Raw genomic sequence first — 19,995 nt, forward strand, 5'->3', positions numbered from 1 at the left:
ATTTTTTCAGATTATTTTCCATTTAGGTTAGTACAAGATATTGAATATAATTCCTGGTGCTATACAGTAAATCCTTGTCGCTTATCTATTTTACGTAGAGTAGTTTGTATCTGTTCATCCTATACTCCTAATTTATCCCTACTCCCTCCCTTTCCCCTTTGGTTACCAAAAGTTTGTCTTCTATGTCTGTGAGTCTGTTTCTGTTTTGTATACAGATTCATTTGTATTATTTTTTAGATTCCACTATTAAGTGATACCAAATAATATTTGTCTTTCTCTGCCTTACTTCGCTAAGTATAATATTCTCTAGGTCCATCCATGTTGCTGCAAATGGCAATATTTCATTCTCCAGACGGTTTCTTTTTATTCCTTAGCTTGTCTTTTCACCCTTAGGAGAGGGTATTTTTTACCCTTTATGAGAGTCACCTAGCTCCACCGATCAAGCATCTCCTTGCGTCAGGCCTGGGCAAAGTGCTTCACACTCAGGGCCTCACTGAGCCCCCCACAACCACCCAGCCGGGCCTCTTTTACAGAAGAGGAAAAGGAGGCTTGCAGAGTGGAAGTCATTGGCCTAAAGTCGTTCAGCTAGTGAGTGGGTCTGACTCTCAAGTCACCTGGGCATGCTCTCTACGGGCATCTTTCTTTATCTCAAATATCTTAGCAGCACGGCCACATACTTGCTGTGGCGTAGGACCGCTAATCTGATGTGAGTCATTAAATGTCCTCAGCTTCTTATACTTAATAACCATGTGAACTCTTCTATTTTTAAGTTGTGAACCTTAAAAAAAACACAAAACTGTCATATATTTAAAACAACAAACACCTTTGACAATTTTCTGATAAATCCACAACCTCCCTCAGTCACTAATGCCACATGTGGAAATCTAAAATGAACCACAAATAAACAAAATCTTTGATGCTGAAATACGTAAGGACCTTATTTTGGTGTAATAATAAAAATGGTTACCATTTCCTGAGCACTGACCACACAAAATGCTTTATGTTCGTTACCTTAATTCATCCTATTTCTCTTCTACAAGGTAAGAGTTATTGTGGCCATTTTTCAGATGAGAACGTTAAGGCTTTAAAGGGAACATCTGGAGTCGGCGAAGGTGTTCTAGTCCAACCTCTGCCTCAGTCCGGAGAAAGGGAAAAGCACAGGCTTAATTTCTCTGGGCCTCAGTTTCCTCCTCTGAAAATATAACCTTTCCCAGCTGGGTCTCTGAATATTTTTGAATGTGCAGAGAGTCTTTGATCTGCTTTTGAATTACATTCCAAATCCCTACCACATATAACTAGCTTTGGAATACCCTGACCGTGACAAAAACAACATTAAAAGCTATTCCTGGGCTTCCGTGGTGACGCAGTGGTTAAGAATCCGCCTGCCAATGCAGGGGACACGGGTTTGAGCCCTGGTCCAGGAAGATCCCACATGCCACGGAGCAACTAAGCCTGTGCACCGCAACTACTGAGCCTGCGCTCTAGAGCCCGCGAGCCACAACTACTGAAGCCCGTGCGCCTAGAGCCCGTGTGCCTAGAGCCCGTGTGCCTAGAGCCTGTGCTCCACAACAAGAGAAGCCACCACAATGAGAAGGCTGAGCACTACAACGAAAAGTAACCCCCGTTCTCCGCAACTAGAGAAAAGCCCACACGTAGCAACGAAGACCCAACACAGCCAAAAATAAATAAATTTATAAAAAATAAAAAGCTATTCCTTTGTCATTTAATCCATTCAGTTTCACCCAATAATAGATCAGTTTTCAGGTTTTAAAGCACTTCACACAAGAATTCTAAATCTTGGCAAGACCACTAACCAGCAGCCTGGTGTTGGCAGGCATTGATCTATCTGACTTCTGGCATTTGACCACCTGAGGAAGGTCATCAGGGAAAACTCAGTCCTTGCAGTTCTTGCATGTGCATTACTTACCTCATCTTTGTAACTACCTCAAATCCAGTTTGAATGTTTCCCCAGACCCAGACCCTGGAACTGACCAGAATTGAGAGTGCAGATGGATTTTTGGACATAGCTCCAAGTTCATGTAAATCTCATGAGTTTAAGTGCTGATGACACAATCTTCCCGCTGCTCAAAATTTAAAAACTTGAATGTGAGCCAAAGTGGTGGGTGTTATGACGCTCATTGGTTTTTAGAGGGGAGGTTCTAGAGCTATGAACTTGTTTTAAGAATACAGAAAGAGGGACTTCCCTGACCGTCCAGCAGTTGAGACTTTGCCTTCCAATGTGGGAGGTGCGGGTTTGATCCCTGGTCCGGGAGCTAAGATCCCACATGCCTCGGGGCCCAAAAACCAAAACATAAAACAGAAACAATATTGTAACAAATTCAATAAAGACTTTAAAAATTGTCTACATCAAAAAAAAAATCTTAAAAAAAGAATACAGAAAGAATAATAATTAAAAAAATACAGAGAGAGCCAAATCTTTAGTTGCATGTACTTGGAGGAAGCTAGATTTTACTACAAAGGTGGCAAAATAGACTTTAAAAAAATCCAGTCAGCCATTCACCACTTTACGCCATACGATGTTTTTGCTGAGCTGCTAGCAAGTAGGCATGTAGCTGTTGTTTGCTGGGCACTTCTGAGCAGATATGACTCCTGCATTTGCTAACAAGGAACAAGTACAGTAGTAATCCAAGCGGATAAAGAAAACCTTCAGGTGTGCAGATTTTCTAACTACATCTTTGTTACACTCGAATTCGTTCAAAAATCTACAGTAAGAGACAAGAGGTACAAAATATGTGTTCATGTTTTGCTTGGACAGATTTTGGCTCCTAGCAATTAATGCTTTCAATCACATTAAGCATATAAATAATGCTTTGTGACATAACAGTATTTCCCATTACAGATCGATTTTGTAGCATTTGTTCATAATCAGACTTGAAATGTTACCTAGAAACAAAATATGTTTTCCTTGAAACAGTCAGACCCTATTAGAAATCTAAGGCTTTACAAATCACCATGTTAACAGCTATGTCCCCTAGCTAAGGTTTTCTTTCCTTAAATAGTGTTAAATTCAGCCCCAGAAGCACTAGTCTCTTTGAGGGTTCTCTTCTTATGTGCACTGACTTGAAAGGAAAAACTTAGTGCTCAAAATATATCTAATGTCTTACTATGTATAACTTAATAAACTAACCAGTATTCCCTTTTGGGGGAAAAGTAACGTTAGCACCTTTTAAAAAGTGTTATGTTTGGGCTTCCCTGGTGGCGCAATGGTTGGGAGTCCGCCTGCCGATGCAGGGGACACGGGTTCGTGCCCCAGTCCGGAAAGATCCCACATGCTGCGGAGCGGCTAGGCCCGTGAGCCATGGCCGCTGGGCCTGCGCGTCCGCAACGGGAGAGGCCACAACAGTGAGAGGCCCGTGTACCGCAAAAAAAAAAAAAAAAAAGTGTTATGCTTATAATTGGGTTACACTATATTATTTTCTCATTTTTTAAAAGGCAGGTTCTCATTGCTTGAAAAAAATGTGTCAGCCTATTTCTAGGTAAGAGGAGTTATTCTCATTTCTTGACCACATCTACTGTGGGTGAGCAAAGAAATAAAGGGAACATAGATTCAGAGATTTGGAGCAGTAAAATTTAGTGTTAAACGGCAGAGATTTTGGAGCAAGGAACACCTGGATTTGAGTTCTGGTCCTGCCATATAATCAGTCTGGAATCTTGGGCAAATTACTTTTCATTCAGCGAATGTCAGGTATTTTGTAAAATTTTTTTGTAGTATCCCCCCAGGAGTATTCTCTTTGATTAAAGCTACAACCTCTCATTCATTCAGCAAATAATTACAGAGTAGTTATTGTAGGTTAGGCTCTACAGTTCTAGGTCCTGGGAGGCAGCAGTAAATTAGACAACTCAGGCTCTTGTTGTCACAGAGCTTATGTACTAGCTCGGAGAAGATGGACAACATACAAACAAGATAGTGTCAAACGGTACGTTTGGTTGAACGGTGGCACCCCCAAAAGATGTGTCTACCTCCTAACTCCTGGAACCTGTGAATGTGAGCTTACTTGGAAAAATGGCTTTTTGCAGGTGTAATTTAGGATCTAGGATTAGATCACCCTTGATTATCCAGGTGGGCCCTAAAGACAATGACAAGTGTCCTTATGAGAGACACACAGAAGACAGACACAGAGAGAGGAAGAAAAGGCCGTAAGATGGAGGCAGAGTGGAGTAATGCAGCCACAGCCAAGGAACGCCTGGAGCCAGAAGCAGGAAGAAGCAAGGAAGGAAGGATTCTCCCCTAGAGCATTCAGGAGCCAGTCCTGCCAACACCTTGATTTCAGACTCCAGCCTGCACTGTGAGCTTCTGTTGTTGAAAGCCACCCTCTTTTGTGGTAATTTGTATGGCAGCCCTAGGAGACAAATATAAATGGCAATAGGTACATACCAAGGAGAAAATAAAACAGGGAAATGAGACGGGGACTCAAATGGGACTGCTACAAATAGTGGAGTCGGGAAGGTCCTGCTGAAGAAGCATGTTTTGAGTTACCCCAGTATGTGTGAGATGGGGGTTCCAAATCAGAAGGATAGCAAGTGCAAAGGGCCCAACCTGGAAATGAACTTGGTGTGTTTGAGGACCAGAAAGTCAGTGGGGCTGCTATGGGAGGTGAAAGGGAGTGGGGCTGATGAGTTGGGAAGGGACCAGTTGCTATAGGGCCTCCTAGGCCTTGATAAGAAGTCCAGATTTTCCTCCAACTGAAACCTGTCTCTGAAAGGTCTTACCATTAAACTGAGCTGCACGTTCTCTAATTAGCATAGAGAAGTATATATGTATTAAATAAGTAAATATGAATATGTTGTGAACATTCTAATAGTTGGATTTTTAAAATGCAAAACTTTTATAATCTTACTCATGTCATCTCATCCCACTGTTAAATTCTCTATCAACAGTGAATAATGTCACAAATGGTACATATGAAGTCAAACACCACAGGACACAGTAGAAAATCCTCAGAGGGATCCTTTATTTCATTCACTTTCTCCTTCTAAGGTGGAAGTTCAACCTGTAAAAGTTATTTCTTCCAGTTCAGCCAGTGGCTTGGAACCTGCTTTGTCAATTACATGGTGTAAGTGGTCCCAGGGCAGGTCCAAGGGTTGTGGATTCACCAGGACTGGATGAGATGGGTTCCAGAGCTCCACTAAGCAGGCTTTCCTAGGACCCTACTCCCTATTCCTATCAGAGATCAGCAAGGAAATGGATTGGATTTCTGTTCACTTTTTCAAAGATCAGATCTGCTTCATTTACATGTCAAGAAAAATTTCTCAAGTATGATAAAGTGTTTACCATTTTCCTATAGTTCTTCAAATGCCTGACATTCATCTTTTCTCCCTACCTTTAAAATTCCTTTCTTTTTCACATAACCTTTCTTAACTGCTTCTTATTGTAAAAAACAAAGACAAAACAAAAAACAAAGACGGGTGGATCTGTTGTGCACATGAGCAGGTCCATGTAGAAGAATGCACAGAGATTTATATGCCATTTACAGTAACAGCTCAGAGTACAAAGTCAAGAAGAATCTGAAATATCAGCCTTGCTCTGAAAGAAGCCTGTGTAGGATGAGATACCACTGAAGCTTAATCAGAATTTTCCCTCACCAATTATTTAACAGTGGCAAATGTAAAAACTCTGCAGTTAAAATACATAGCAGTCACTCCCTATAATGCCCTCTCCCCGCTCACCCAACTTCTGAATAATAGGGCTTTTTCAAATTTTATTCCCCTTCAGTTCAAATTTCATGGAAAAAGCTAAAAAGTCATGTTTTAGCAATGTATCCCCACAGAGCACTGTAATTTACCAAGATTTTAATGTGTTTGGACAGAAACCTTACTCAAAGATCAGTGATGACTATTTTCCAGCAAATATTGAGTAAAAAATAATTTTAACCCCAATCTGAGGTGATAAACTTGCTTTTTGGGGGGACACAACTGCTGTAAATGAGATAATTATAGCAATTATCCAGGACAATAAAAGAAAGCCTATGACAGTCTGTCATATTATGGTGAATGTGCATCAAAGCTCATCATGGTTTTTGGTGAGATCTTCCCCATAATTAGTAGCCTGACTTCCAACAAACATGTTCCAGTTGTCCAAGATCTCCTCTTTAGTGAGCTTTTCATCCTGTAGGAGAAAGAAAAGAGCTCTGTCACAGAAACTCTGGTCACTCTGAGTCATCACAGCATGAAGCTCATGGTATTTCATTGATCTGCAACATTTAAGATATTACATTTCATAATAAGCTACTAGGTACCTCCTTCATCTACCATCACTGCCCTGCAAAACCCCAAATTGGAACAGCCTCCTGCTACAAAAGCTGTGCTAAAATGTATCAGAAAAGTCCTCAAGGAATTGAGGAGCCAGAGTCTAGTTATGTCTACACACAATGCTGGCATTCCCAAGACAGGCCCCGAAGAATTCTACTTCCCTTTTATGGCTTGACTGCAAAACTTGACTGTCTCCCGAGAATTTGCAGCTGTGATCAAAATGGGAAGAGGCAGGACTTCTTTCTAAATCTCATTTATTTATTTATTTGGATACTGACCAATAGATATTGGCTCGGAGCCAGCACGGTGAGCTGGCCTGAGGATGCCGAGACTTTAATGTGATGGGCTTCCTTCTGCCTCACATGCTGCAGATGTCTGATGAGTGTCTGCTGACTGAACGAATGGATGAACAAGCTTGTCCTAGGGCAACACAGGGCACACCTCTTAAATCCATGCCTGCCCACAGCCAACAAAGTGACCGGTTCTGCGATCCTAGGAGATGGCAGTGAACGTTAAGTGTGACCCACAGCAGACTCTCCAGGAACAGGAACGTCTGGGCCTAATGAGCTCACCGTGGGTTATCACGGTGTTGGCTGAAGTTCACAGGTCTCCGATGTAGGGCAGGAATGAGAGAAGTCAATAAGGACATGGCCACATGGGCCAAGGCAAACATCAAAGAAGCAAACAGAACCAATCTTATGTAAACTGTCTCCCTTCAAGGAATGATTCCAGAGGACGCTGAAATACCTTATTTTTGTCCGACTCATACACCAGGTGCCTGGCCTCAGCCTGTGCGTGGTCATAGTCTTGTGGGAGGATCCAGTGGCGGATCTCATCTTTGTCCAGCTTCCCGTCCTTGTTCAGATCTCGGAATTCATTAAACTGCTCCCGTTCTGACAGCACCCAGTCTGGCTCAGGGCCATTCTCCTCGTGGGAAAACATATCAGCTGGAAGGAAAGGCTGTTCTTGGTTATAAAGACAAGTGGGAAGGTAAGTCCAAGAAAACCTGACCTCTAGCAATCTAGAGACCTAACCAGACACCTGGGGGCAGTCTCTTGGGTAAATAATGCAATGATTTATCCACTATGAAGGCCGCTTAGTGGGCGAGAAAGAACTGTGCTTGGGAGCCAGAAGATGAATCCTGGCTTTTGACTTAGTTTAGTCCCTCGTCTGTAAAGTGGAGACAATAACTTATTACTCAGAAGGTTATTATGAAGGTCAAATGTGAAAGCCCTCTACAACCCAGCCTGGAACTATACAGGTGAAAACTAATAACAATGACCAATAACAGTACTTTCTATGGTCCAGATGCTGTGTAAAGCACATACTTTTTTAAATTTGATTTTTCATTACAATCCTATGAAGTTAGGTGTCATTATTCCCACTTTATAGATGAAAATACCAAGGCACAGCCTTAACCCAAGGACCCACAGCTAGTATGAGAATGTAGTAGGCTACACAGGAACATGGGCACCCTTCTTCCAACCCATAGTCTTAACCACCGTGTTTACTACAATTGTTGTTTATATCATTTCCAGGGGACTTTCACATATATTTGATTTCATCCTTATAGCAATTTTATAAGATAGATAAGTACCCTCATTTTAGAAAATGGCAGGGAAAGGAAGAAGAAGGCAAAGTTTATCCATCGTTTGCTAAGCTACTAGATCTTCTTGGAAAAGAGATACCCTGAGGGCAATTTCTCTTTTGATGGAAACAGCTTGGAAATGTCAGATGGTAGAGACAGTAGGTAGTGAACGAAGGAAAAAGAGAGGCAAGACCCTGCGTTCAACTACAAGTAGACCCACAGCGTCCTGGAAACATGGGTGCTGTGTCTTCCCGTTTTACAGATACGGCAACGGGCTTATACCGAGTGATTACACGACTCCCACAGGGTCTCAAAGCTAGTAAGCGGAGAAGCCAGGACTCTTAATTCCAGTGTTCTTCCCACTACGCTACATCACCACCAGTTTCCACTTGTCTCTGCCTGCCGAGAAGGCTCCTCCGTAAATTGAAGTCACTTGCTAGACAAGTCTGGACATCCGGTCTCTCTGACTCCAAGTCACTCAGAATTCAGTTTTCAAGAACAATGAGCCTACCTCCCTCTCTGCCAGTGTAAAGAATGGAATGTTTCTTTTAGACAAAGCCACTCAAAGAGTTTGCCCCTGACTTTGCACCCTTTCAATGCAGATCAGGAGGAGGGTGGGGAGAGCACCTAGTTTTAATCAAAAGTGCTACATCGTTTTAATCAGTCAGCCTTCCCTGTCAGTCTAATTCCGCCACCGCTGTCAAGGTGTCCGGGGATCTGAACCTTCCCACACACGCACGTGTACCAGGCCTGAGGCAGGCTCTGCTGCTTGCACTGATGACGGGGCTGTCAGCATTGGTTATTCTACAAAGAAAGGTAGTGCCACCGAGATGGCTTTAATTACTGTGGCGAGAGCTGCCCATCTGTTACCACAGGCAGAGGGGGACAACGTTTGGTTCTTCAGATCAAATATAATTCCAAACGATTAGAAGAAACTTTGCCCTTCATTCAGAAGGCACTAATTCTTCTGTATGGGGTGGCAAAGTAGTACAACCACACACCAGAGACTGATGGCAACACGGGCTCTTCTTTTATGTTGAAAGGTAATTAACTGCCTCTGCACAGTGGGCTTCCCAGGTGGCGCAGTGGTTGAGAGTCCGCCTGCCGATGCAGGGGACACGGGTTCGTGCCCCGGTCGGGGAAGATCCCACATGCCGCAGAGCGTCTGGGCCCGTGAGCCATGGCCGCTGAGCCTGCGCGTCGGGAGCCTGTGCTCCACAACGGGAGAGGCCACAACAGTGAGAGGCCCGCGTACCGCAAAAAAAAAAAAAAAAAAAAATCTGCACAAAAATTATATCCATCCCATCCTTCAAATGATTTTCCAGCTTTTACTTTACTGAGACTTGGGAAAAGAAGAGCTATCACGAGAAGGTGGCCTGCAGCTGGGGCCACGTGCCAAAGCACTGAAGTAGCAGCCGCTGAGGATCAAATGGAAATATCCCTGCCGCCTTCTCTAGTCCTTCATGCTGGGAAGGCTCCTGGGCAGCGTCTGACCCGGGGCACTAACTGGAGCCTCATTCAGCCAGGGCTCAGTTACCTGCAAACACACTTCTTGATGTTGCTTCAGTGGAGCCCTTCAGAACAAAAAACAAGGAACAGTACTCCCAATGGAAGACCAAAAACCAGAGGCGTAAGACGGCTATATCATGGGGCAATCGTGCACTTTGTAAAAGGATTTACCTACGAAGGAATGCCTTTCTGCAGAGAACTCGGGCATGTAAACAGTTCTGTTGACCACAGCTCCGTCCACCCAGTTTCTAGGCCCCGCTGGCTAACAGTGTGTTGTAAAGTCTGTCCCCTGAGACTGTCCGCTCTAGCTTCACCGTACATCTCTGGGATCTCCAGTCCCATTTCGCAAAGGTAGAACTACACGGAGTGATGAAGGGCACCTCTCAGAGCCGAGGGATCAACTGCTGGCCAGCCCTGGGGTGTGGCCAGCCTTTTGGGCTCTTCTCCACTAGGAATGCCTCCCTGAATCTGCACCGCTAGGGCTGGTGTGACAAGCCCCTCTCACTGGGAAGTAACAGGAGTGACACCTACAGACTTACAGCTGCTGCTGAAAGAGTCATCTGAGGAAAGTAGCCAGACATGTGGGTGGAGGACGCTGCCCAGTTGGGACACTGGAGCAAGACTCCAGGCCAGCACTTACCAATATACTCATCCTGATCTACAAAGCCATCCCCATTCTTGTCGATGTCCTCCAGAGTCTCCTAGGAAGCAAAGCGGGGGATTTTAAAAGCAGCACCCTCTCTGCAACTGAAAATGTACCTACAAGCCCAGAGGCACTCTAATTATATCAGGAAGCCCTGCCAGGTCAACCGTCTCCACCCTCCGGCCAGATCATCTCTGTGTACTGGGAGGAACCCAGCCTGAGAACCACTGGACTAAAATGATCACAAAGACAGATTCCAGTGCTAACTGGACCCTGAACACCGAGTTGGTGTCAGAAAAATATGGAACTATTTTGGGCAATTAGAAACTAAAAGTATATCTGACTTCCGAATGTATTATGCTGTGTATTTAGTATCAATACATTTGACTTCTTAACTAGGTTTTTTGCTAATTAAATGAGTCTACTGTCCATGTCACAGAAACTCAAAGGCATCCCGGAGAAAATGGCCAACCTGAGAACAGAGCCAATCAGAAGCCCATAATCCACTTCCCCATCTTCACTGTCTTGTGTCAGATTAGCTATCATTAAGTAGGTGTTGGGTGGTAAAAAGGAATGATTCTTAAAGCCACTGCCCAGTCCCTGGGGTCACTGTGGTCATAAGGATGAAGCATGAGGCAAGAGTGAGCCCATCCACGACTGGGTCCAGAGCTGGTTGTCTCCCAGCATCAAAACAATTGGAACTGCCTTGGGATATCGGCCCTGAAAACAGGTGATGGCATTTATGTTACTGTCGTGGAAAATGAAGACAGGTGGGACCCAACAAGACACTGGAAAGCAAATACACTCCAAGGGGAGCATCCTTTCCAAGCATGGTCCGACTTTGAGTTTCCATATGATTTAACAGTACAATGCATTCCATTTCTGAGTCTTTTTGTTGTTCCCTCAGATAGGACAGAGGCTAGCTCGTTGCTCACTAAGCGCATTTGTTCTTTCTGGGCACACATCTAGACTGCCCCCTGCCTTGTTATGTGTGGCAGGAGCCCTCGGAAGAGTGAAGGCAGGCCATGCCTCCTCCTCGGTCCTTCTCTTCTTCTATCTACCAGCTGGTAGTGGCCAGGATGACCTCAAAGCCACAGGATGGTGGAGGACAAGATGGAAGTAGACTGGGAGCCTGACAACACTGGAGAAGAACTGCCCAGGAGATCCACCTGACCGGGACCATCTGCCCGGGACTGGATATAACCTTTGATTGTGTTAAATGGCTGGGATTGGGGGCTACTTGCTACGGCAGCTACCCTGCCCTGACTGATCTCCTGGGTACACAGGTATTCCGGTGTATTCCACTTCAGGGTCCTTATCCCATGCCCTTCAGGCTGAAGAACGTTCTCACTTTGCAGGAAGGGACAAGGTTTCCATGCAGCTTTCGTCCTGGTCTTTTGCCAGCGCAGGCTCTTTCTCTATCTTACCAAAACCACAATTTCCTTCATATGCTCAAACTCCTCAGGGTGCAGAAAGGCGGTGAACTCCTCCCGGGTGGCTGTCTGGTCACCATCGAGGTCTGCAGCCTTGAACCTTCTCTCGTCACGTGGCAGCATTTTTTTAAAGGTGTGATGATCTGAAGTATCATGAAACTCTGTGGGGTTTCCTGGAGGATGTACACAGAAACGTGAAAACCGGGCGCCTAAGGCGTTTTCTCCCACATCACTTCTCCTTCACACCAAATGGTACATAGAAGACAAAAGGTCCTGACCTATCGAGTTCTTTGAAACATTTTATTTCAGAACGCCTCTAGTGTCTGTCCCTCCGTACCACCATACAGTCCATGCCCTAAAGACTTGTTAGGGGCATTACAGCAAGCGGTGAAAAGCATAGGCTTGAGACCATATTAATGCCATACTTCTCTCTGCAGAACCCTACTTTCATTATATTCTTTGATCCAGAACATGCAGAGGCTCCCTAGTACCCAGGACATCTATTCTAAATGGCCCTTCGACTCTTTTCAAGACCTCTCTTCATCTGGCTGGGCGTGTATGTGTCTTTGGTTCTCCTCAGGCCTGTCCCCTCTCGGCTCTGCCAGGCACCTAGTGGGTCTGCACCCAGTGCTGGGCACACACCCCCTCCATCATTCCCCCAAAACAAGCATGACTTATGTCCAAACCCTGCCCCTCCAGGGCATTGCTGAATGCTTTGCTGCACCTTTGCCCCTCCAGCTAACCCACCTTCCCCACCCGTCTCTATCTCTCCAAATACAAATCCATTCTTTAAGGCCCAGTTCCCAAGCCACCCTCCACCAGGAAGCCTTCCTGGACTGTTCCAGCTTACTCGGTCCTTGCTACCTGAAACTCCGCAGCATTCTGAAACTGTAACATAAAACATGCTTCCTCTCTGCTTTGTTCTCTGAGTGTACCTCTGAGACTGTAAGCTCAGGTTAGGGAGCAGCTTATTTTTTATTAGACCCTTGCCCCCTTCCACCTACAAGTTCACTCACAGTAAGCAACTTGGTGTATTCTTAGTAAGCAGAGCAGGATGTTACACAAGCAGTTTTTACTTAGGATGTTGAGACGTCTCCCCAAAGGGGGTAGATATGATGAGACAGTATAGTTTCCCACAAGAAGCTTGTTACACAGGCCCCAGCTGTGTAATCGCTCTTGCAGCACCTCTTACCTAGGTAGTAACCGTAGGTGGCTTGTTTGTATTCTTCCCAGGAAATTTTATCGTCTTTGTCCCGATCATAATCCTTCCAGACTTTGGCGACATTATCGTAGATGTACCTTTTCTGCACCCGTTTGATCCAGGTTTTCAGCTCCTCGGTGGTGACAAAGCCATCCCCATCATTGTCAATTCGATCGACAATCTTCCTGTAGTTAAAAAAAAACCCCACAAGGCTATTATCAAAGCTTGTGTGATCCTGCTCCAGAAAGAGATCAAACACCTGCAGAATCTAAGATGCGTAAATGCTAAAATAAAATCAATGATCCGACGGTGCTGGAAAGGATCTTGAAGTTTATCTTTTCCAAGGATGATATGCCTTCCCCACAACCACCTAATGCCAATGGCAGACACTACTAGTGGATCAGGCCCTTCTGTCCTGATAAAAAACCTTGATGTGGCCTCAGAATCCTTCTCAACACAGTGCTCTGCAGAAACTGAGTGAGTTGATTTGTAAGATGAAACCTAGCAGTCTTCCCTGATATAGTCTAACTCCCTCATTTTAGAGCAATGAGGGAGTATTTGGTACCACTGGGGTAAGAATCGATGTCTTCTGGCTCTAAGCCCAATGAAAAAGATGGAAGATTCTAACTAAACCAACCAAAAAATAAGTGGGTTTTTTTTGTTTTTTTGTTTTTTTTAATCTCACCACTTTGGATTCAAAGACTTGAAACTTAAAGCAGGAGGAGACCAGATCTTGGACGTAGCAGAAAATGTCAGGGATGAGGGGCTTCCCTGGTGGTGCAGTGGTTAAGAATCCACCTGCCAATGCAGGGGACACGGGTTCGAGCCATGGTCCGGGAAGATCCCACATGCCGCGGAGCAACTAAGCCCGTGTGTCACAACTACCGAGCCTGCGAACCACAACTACTGAGCCTTTACGCCTAGAGCCCGTGCTCTGCGACAAGAGAAGCCACTGCAATGAGAAGCCTGTGCACCGCAACGAACAGTAGCCCCTGCTCACCGCAACTAGGGAAAGCCTGCGCGCAGCAACGAAGACCCAACACAGCCAAAAAAAAAAAACAAAAAACAGTCAGGGATGAAAGAGCCTTGACATTTATTCAAGAAACTTGACCAGCTAAGCAGCTGCAGGAGCCTCAACCCCTTGCTCTTAGGGTGAAGACCCCTATGCCCACTGGCATCTCCTGCTCCACAGCTGGCCCAGGTTCCAGCAATTCCCCACTGGACTTCACTAAGGCACCCCAAACCCCTGTCCAGAGCAAACTTCAGGCTGGGAACTCAACAGTGTCCATCTCTAGGCCAAAGGGCCCCAAGCTAGGGATGCCATCCCTGAAGGAAACTTCAAAGACACCTGCAAGCTATTTCCAATGTTTAAGAAAGTTTTACCCTAGTAGTCCATTTACCTGGGATGATGTCATACAGGCTAATTAGGGATTTGTTTCTTTGCTTTGGGCTGGAATTTTATCTTTCTTACTGTGAACAGAAGTTCAAATCGGCAGTTACTCTTTGATCAATTAGAAATGGAAATGAATTCATTAGCACTTGAATCTCCATCTCCGACCAGAACCTGGGTAGCCCAAGCTCCTCTTTCTCAGGAAGGTGTAAACTTTACTCACAGCTTTGACTTGTCCCTTCATTTGCAATTTTAACAGGTCTCAAGACCAAAAGACTAAACCTCAAGTATCTTCCTTCCAGGAAATCACAGCTAGACACAGCAGAATTCTTTCAACACAGTGCAGTGTTCAGCCTACCTACTGTGCGCCAGACACTGCTCCAGTCCTGGGGACACAGTGGTGACATGCCCATCGTTATCCAAAGCCAGCTGAGAAGCAGAATCTCAAACCAGCAAAGACCAAACCACGTCAGACAGTATACAACCTGTTTTTCTGGAAAGGACAGCATCTAATCTATGCCAAAGAAATATCCAGGACATAGCTCAGCCTGACACGTAGTGGGAGCTCAATAAATATCTGTTGGAAGCATATATAATCTTAACCTCTCTCTTTAAAAATATCAAACATGAGCTCTAGGGAAAGGAGGCTATGATGTAAATAAACCAAACGCTATAATCAGAACACCTGGACCCTAGTCCTGTGTGATCTTGGGCAACTGACTTGACTCTCTGAGTCTCAGTTTCCCCATCTGTAAATGGAACACCTACTTTACAAGGAATGTTGTGAGGAGTAGAGGAGAGAATGTGTGCCTTTCCTCACTAAGGATGACAATCCCCACCACAGGAGGATGGAGAACTCAACAAACTGGTAACAGGTAACGGGAGTAAGCAAAGCGTCCTGGGAGCGCGGGGATCCCCTGACAGCTGCCAACAAGGCTGCCCAGCTCTGCTCCAGACAATGACTTACTCATGGAAAAATGGGCCATGGGTGTCAAGAGAAGCCGGAAATTGGGGGCTGTATGTGAAATCGCTTTGATATTAAATGTTGGCAAGTAATTTACATTTTTTTCTCAGACTGCGCAGCACACTTGTGACTGCATGAAGCCTCTGGGTCCCCACTTTTTTTGTGTGTGTCTTCAGGGGCCTTAGAGCTGTCATGTTTTCAGAATCTATGGGCAGATGGTGGTGACAAAGCTGCCTGGATCCAGTCATGCTCCTGCCTCTGCAGTCCGGACTTGGAGGGGACTGTTGCACCAGGAGCTGTGGACAGAGAAATGGCTTCTTACGCTCTGCCAGTCCCATACCGCACCCATCATTTCCAACGCTCCAGCCTCCTCTGCAGTTAGCCCAGATTTACCTTATAGGTGAGCGGTGTGTCCACTACCCATCCAGTGGCTCAAGGCCAGAAAACGGATGCCACCCTTGACTGCCCCCTCCTCTCCCCCACCCACCCTGACATTGAGCCAAAAGCAAGCGCTGCCAGTTCCCCCTCCAACGTGGCTCTGGGTTTACCCTCTCCCGCTGTGCCTGATTTAGGGGCTCACGGCCACCCTGTGCCCCTGGTCTTGCCATCCGTGCCTCAGTTATGTTCTCTGCCCTACTGCCAGTCCAACTTTCCTAATGAATTTTTGGGATGATGACATTTCTACCATGTACAGAATAACATCTAATCTCCACCTCACAGAGGTCCTTCCTGCTCTGCCCTTGGCCTCCTCGCCACTCCCACCTCCCACTTTTCCTGCCCTGTCCCTTTACTGTCCCAACACCCCGAATCCACAAGAACAGATTTCAAAACCTGTATAAGCAGGCTGTTCTCTCTTCAGTATGCCTTTCCCTGCTTATACTCCTGGTAACCTCTGAGTCGTGCCACAATCTCTGGTCAGGTGACTTCCCAAACCCCCAAGTTACTTTCTCCAACCCGAAGCCTTAGGGAGCTCCTTTTCTCCGAGATGCGGTCATTGTGGCTTTTACATGCCACCATCACAGCAATTATGCGTAGCATCTGCTTGAATCTCTGCCCTCCGCATATGATTATAAGTACTTTATGGCCTAGAACGTAAGGTTTTATTTTTGTAGTTGTCAGGTATCTAACACGGTACCTGGAATACAGTAGCCATTCAAATGTTTGTTGCGTGAATAAATGGATGCAGATTGACATATATACACTATTATGTATAAAATATATAACTTATAAGAACCTGCTGTATAAAAAATAAATTAAATTAAATTAAAAAAAATAAATGAATGCAGCTAAGGTGTTCATACAAGGGTCAAATGGAGACCAACTCCATTACCACTTGCTCATCACCACTTGCTCTCTTACTCATCATGATGAAGGCATTGAACTGGAAGCCTTACGACTGAAAAGTGGAGTTCCCTACTCCAATCCCTCAAACCTCTCCTCCTCCTCCCTGGTGACAAACGGCTGCCACCCGGGGCCCCAGAATATATCAGCTTCCAAGTGCCTCAAGGCAATACAATGGACTGAACTCATCAATGGCTCCCTTTGTTAAAGCCCAAACTGGAAGAGAAAGTACTTCTCTGCAAAATAAAAGGTGACTGTTGGGAGGTGACTTTGAAGTTCAAAGATGTTTTTATCAGAGCAGGCAGATGGTGCACCTACACAATAGGTATAATTTAGCCTCATATTCTAACCAACCACATTGGCCTTTGGTAGCCCCCATCAGCACAAGGATGGCTGTGTTCTTTTTTTTGTGTAACAGGCCAGAAAGACCCTCCACCCCCAGGAACCAGATTCCTGGAGGCCTGGTGCCCAGTAGGCAGGCCTCTTGGGACCCTCCCTAGACGGGTCTCCATCTGGGATCAGGCTGACTGCTGATTCCTCTGTGGAAGGGTTCCCAGATACCTTTGCACAAAGCTCAAGTGTCTCCCCAGGGGCTGCGGAGAGGGTGCACTGAGATGTACCCAAGTTTTGTTTCCCAGGTTTGGTTCCTGACTCAACTGCCTTCAACAGTGAAATTCACAACCTGTCACCACACCACCCTCCAGCTTTTTGCCCCCAGCTGCCAAAAGACTGGGTGCCTCTGCTGCCATCAGAAACTGCTGGAAACAGAAAGGAGGACCAGTTTCCATTTCCACCCCCCGTCACCAAATGCCCCTCCCTTCTGAACAACAGGATTTTTATACCCCTTACTTCCGATATTGGGGCGATTAAGCAGAAGGCAAGAACACCCCAGTCCCGGCCCAGGGACACAGGCCAGGAATCAACCCTCTCCGCTGCCCCTTCATCTTCTACCCTTTAATGATAATCCTTGAGACCTTAGCAGTGTCTCATGCCCTCCTCTCTTGGAATGCGGGGGGAAGACAGAAACCGGGAGGGTGGGGAAGAACTCATGTCACTAAAAGGCCACCGTGGACAAATTTTTCTTTTGTACGCTCTCTCCCCTCCCTTCTGATGCAACCCAGGGGAGGGGGCGGGCCCTGGCCGTCCTGGCTCCCGCGACCGCTGCCACGTTCTCGCCTCCCCGCGGGAAGCCACCCCGGCCCCGGCGGCGTTCAGCACGCAGGGTCCCGGCGTCCGCGGGCAACTTTGCCCCAGCCCAGCCGCCGGGCCCGCCGGATCCCCGCCCTTGGGTCCCGGCGCCCAATTTCTCTTTCGCTTTGTGGCTGGCGGTCCGCGCGGCTCCCGCGCGAGTGGCCCCGCGGGCACCTGCGGAGCCCCCGAGCGTGGCCTCACCCCAGCCTCTCCTTGCTCTCCTCCGAGGTGAGCTGGTCGAAGGTCTTGGAGTCCTCCTTGCCCAGGAAGGCCTCGTGGTCGTATTGGAAGCTCTGGTTGTCCTCGGGCGGCCGCTCGCCCAGCTCCGAGTCGGGCCGCACCACGCGCTCCTTGCGCACCGTGGGCTTGGCCCGCAGCGCCGGGGGCGCCAGCACCAGCGCCAGCAGCAGCCCCAGGGCCAGCCCCAGGTGGCGACCGCGGCCGCCGCGCGCCATCGTCGGGAGCGGAGAGCGGCCCGCGGGGAGGGACCGAGCGAGCGATGAGAGCGGCGGCTCGGGAATGCGTGCTCGAAGCGAGCGCGGCGGCGGCGGCGGCGGCTGGGCTGGGGCCAGCGCGAGGAGGGAGGGGACGGGCCGGCCCCTCGGCCAGCGCCCGCCCCGTGCCAGAGCGGAGGGGCGCGCCCCAGGCAGCGGGCAGGGGAGCACCGGGCGGCCCTGCTCACGCGCCCATTGGCCGCCGGGCTGCGGGGGGAAGCCGGGGCCGCGGAGCCACGTCGCCCGCCCGGGTGGTGGGCGCAGGGCTCGGGTTTCGCCTCGGCCCCTCCCCGCGATCTCGTCGCGAGGGGCGGGCCCAGGCGGACTGGGCTGGGGACTGGCGGGCTGGTTAAGAAGACCGGGAAGTTCTTTGTCAAGCAACAGATGTTCGGGGTAAAATTCCCTCTCCCCTTTCGGTTCCATAGAACTGAACGGAGGGAGGCGCTGGCTCTCCCCAACTTCCAGCTGGGAGCCCGAATCTCAGCCTCAGACGCCGCCCCAAGAAATGCTCTTAAAACAAATTCAACCCCACTTACCCAAACTTGTAGTGTGATTAGAAACGCAAAGAGACTGGAAGGAGACCCGGGTGGGCGAGGTCTCCTAGAAACAAGGGTCGCAAACTCAAATGTGGTGGAGGGCCAAGCAGATGACGTCAACATGACGAGGGACCATCTAAACAGAGCAGCCCTATGCACTCCGGCTGCCAGGAGGAGTGCAGGCCCCAAGTTGGCAGATGGTCTCAAAAGCAGTCAGGATCTGGGATGTCTGCTTTCATTTCTAAAGGATGGCAACTCACTGTACAAAAGGACTACATGTCTTAAACAAATCTTGTCTGTACGTTGAATCCGGAGTAATGCTACCGCTATAGAGAAGCTCTGTAGAACTTTATGCAGTGATGAAAACGTTCTATATCTGGGCTGTCCAATAGGGAGAGGCTAGTGAGCACACTTGACAGGTAGCTAGTGGAACTGAGGCATTGAAAATTTAACTTAGATTTAAACTTAGATAGCCACGTGTGGCTAGTGGCTGTCATATTGGACAGCTCAGCTAGAGCAACGATTCTTTGTGTGTTACAGCCTTTTGAGGCTCGCTGAAAGCCATGGACCCTCTTACAGAAAAATGTACATACAGCTACAGGCTTGGATGTTTGATTAAAGTGTCAGAGGATGCACGGATCTTCTGAAGCCCCACTGTGTGCCCCAGGTTATGACCCTCTAGTCATCTAAAATTGTGGTTGAAGAGGAGCCCAGCCCTATAGCCCTGGGCAGCTGAACTCCCAGAGCTTCTCCTTCATCTTGCTCCGTCCCCCATCCCTGATCCTCTAGAAAAGGTCGCTGGGCTGTGCTGCTTGCTCTTGCAATAAGGATAACAGGACATTATCAACAGCAGTATAGGTCCAAGTACCTGTCTTTTGAAGACTTCTTTCAGTCAATTAGTGAATAATGATTGTGTGCCTTCCATGGCCTAAGCACTGGACTGGGTGTTGAGGGTACACTGGGGAACATGACAGTCATGTTTTTTGGAGAACTATAGTGTATGTGAACAAATATTCATTCATTCATTGACTCACTCATTCATTCATTCATTATACTGAGCACCTGCTAAATGTCAGGGCTACGCTGGGCACTGGTTTACTGAGTAGCCACAGATGGCAAATCAGCATGACAAGTTGTTGGGGAGGTAGGCATTCGGTGTCATGGGTTATGTCAGAGGGGATCGATCTGGGAAGGCTTCCTGGAGGAAGGGACATCTAAACTGAGACAGAAGGTGAGAGGGATAAGCCAGACAGCAGGAGTTTGAATATATGAGAGGAGGATAAGTTCTGTGTGAATGGGCAGAGAGCATTAGAGTTTGAGGTAAAGTCCTTGTGATCCTGTACATCCCCACTGGTTGGCAGTGAGACCTGGATGTATTCCTCTGTGCCTCACCCCACCTGCACTGCCTTTGCATGAGACAGGAAGTGCTGTGCTT

At 47.2% G+C, this 19,995-nt stretch overlaps 2 protein-coding genes across 2 annotated transcripts in view; one reads left to right on the forward strand and one right to left on the reverse strand.

The window, feature by feature from the left end:
* LOC115857589 (uncharacterized) overlaps positions 1 to 19,995 on the forward strand; it is a 247,141-nt gene that overhangs the window by 203,325 nt on the left and 23,821 nt on the right. The gene's annotated exons all lie outside the window — the stretch shown is intronic.
* Positions 4,945 to 18,072, reverse strand: RCN1 (reticulocalbin 1). Its single transcript, XM_030864804.3, has 6 exons — positions 17,732 to 18,072; positions 12,636 to 12,829; positions 11,438 to 11,616; positions 10,008 to 10,068; positions 7,018 to 7,217; positions 4,945 to 6,127 (listed from the first exon to the last, which is right to left on the reverse strand). The coding sequence occupies exons 1-6, from the start codon at positions 17,983 to 17,985 to the stop codon at positions 6,020 to 6,022; spliced, it is 996 nt and encodes a 331-aa protein (XP_030720664.1). The 5' UTR covers positions 17,986 to 18,072; the 3' UTR covers positions 4,945 to 6,019.

Source organism: Globicephala melas, chromosome 8, assembly GCF_963455315.2.
Source record: "Globicephala melas chromosome 8, mGloMel1.2, whole genome shotgun sequence".
NCBI classification, from domain to species: domain Eukaryota; kingdom Metazoa; phylum Chordata; class Mammalia; order Artiodactyla; family Delphinidae; genus Globicephala; species Globicephala melas.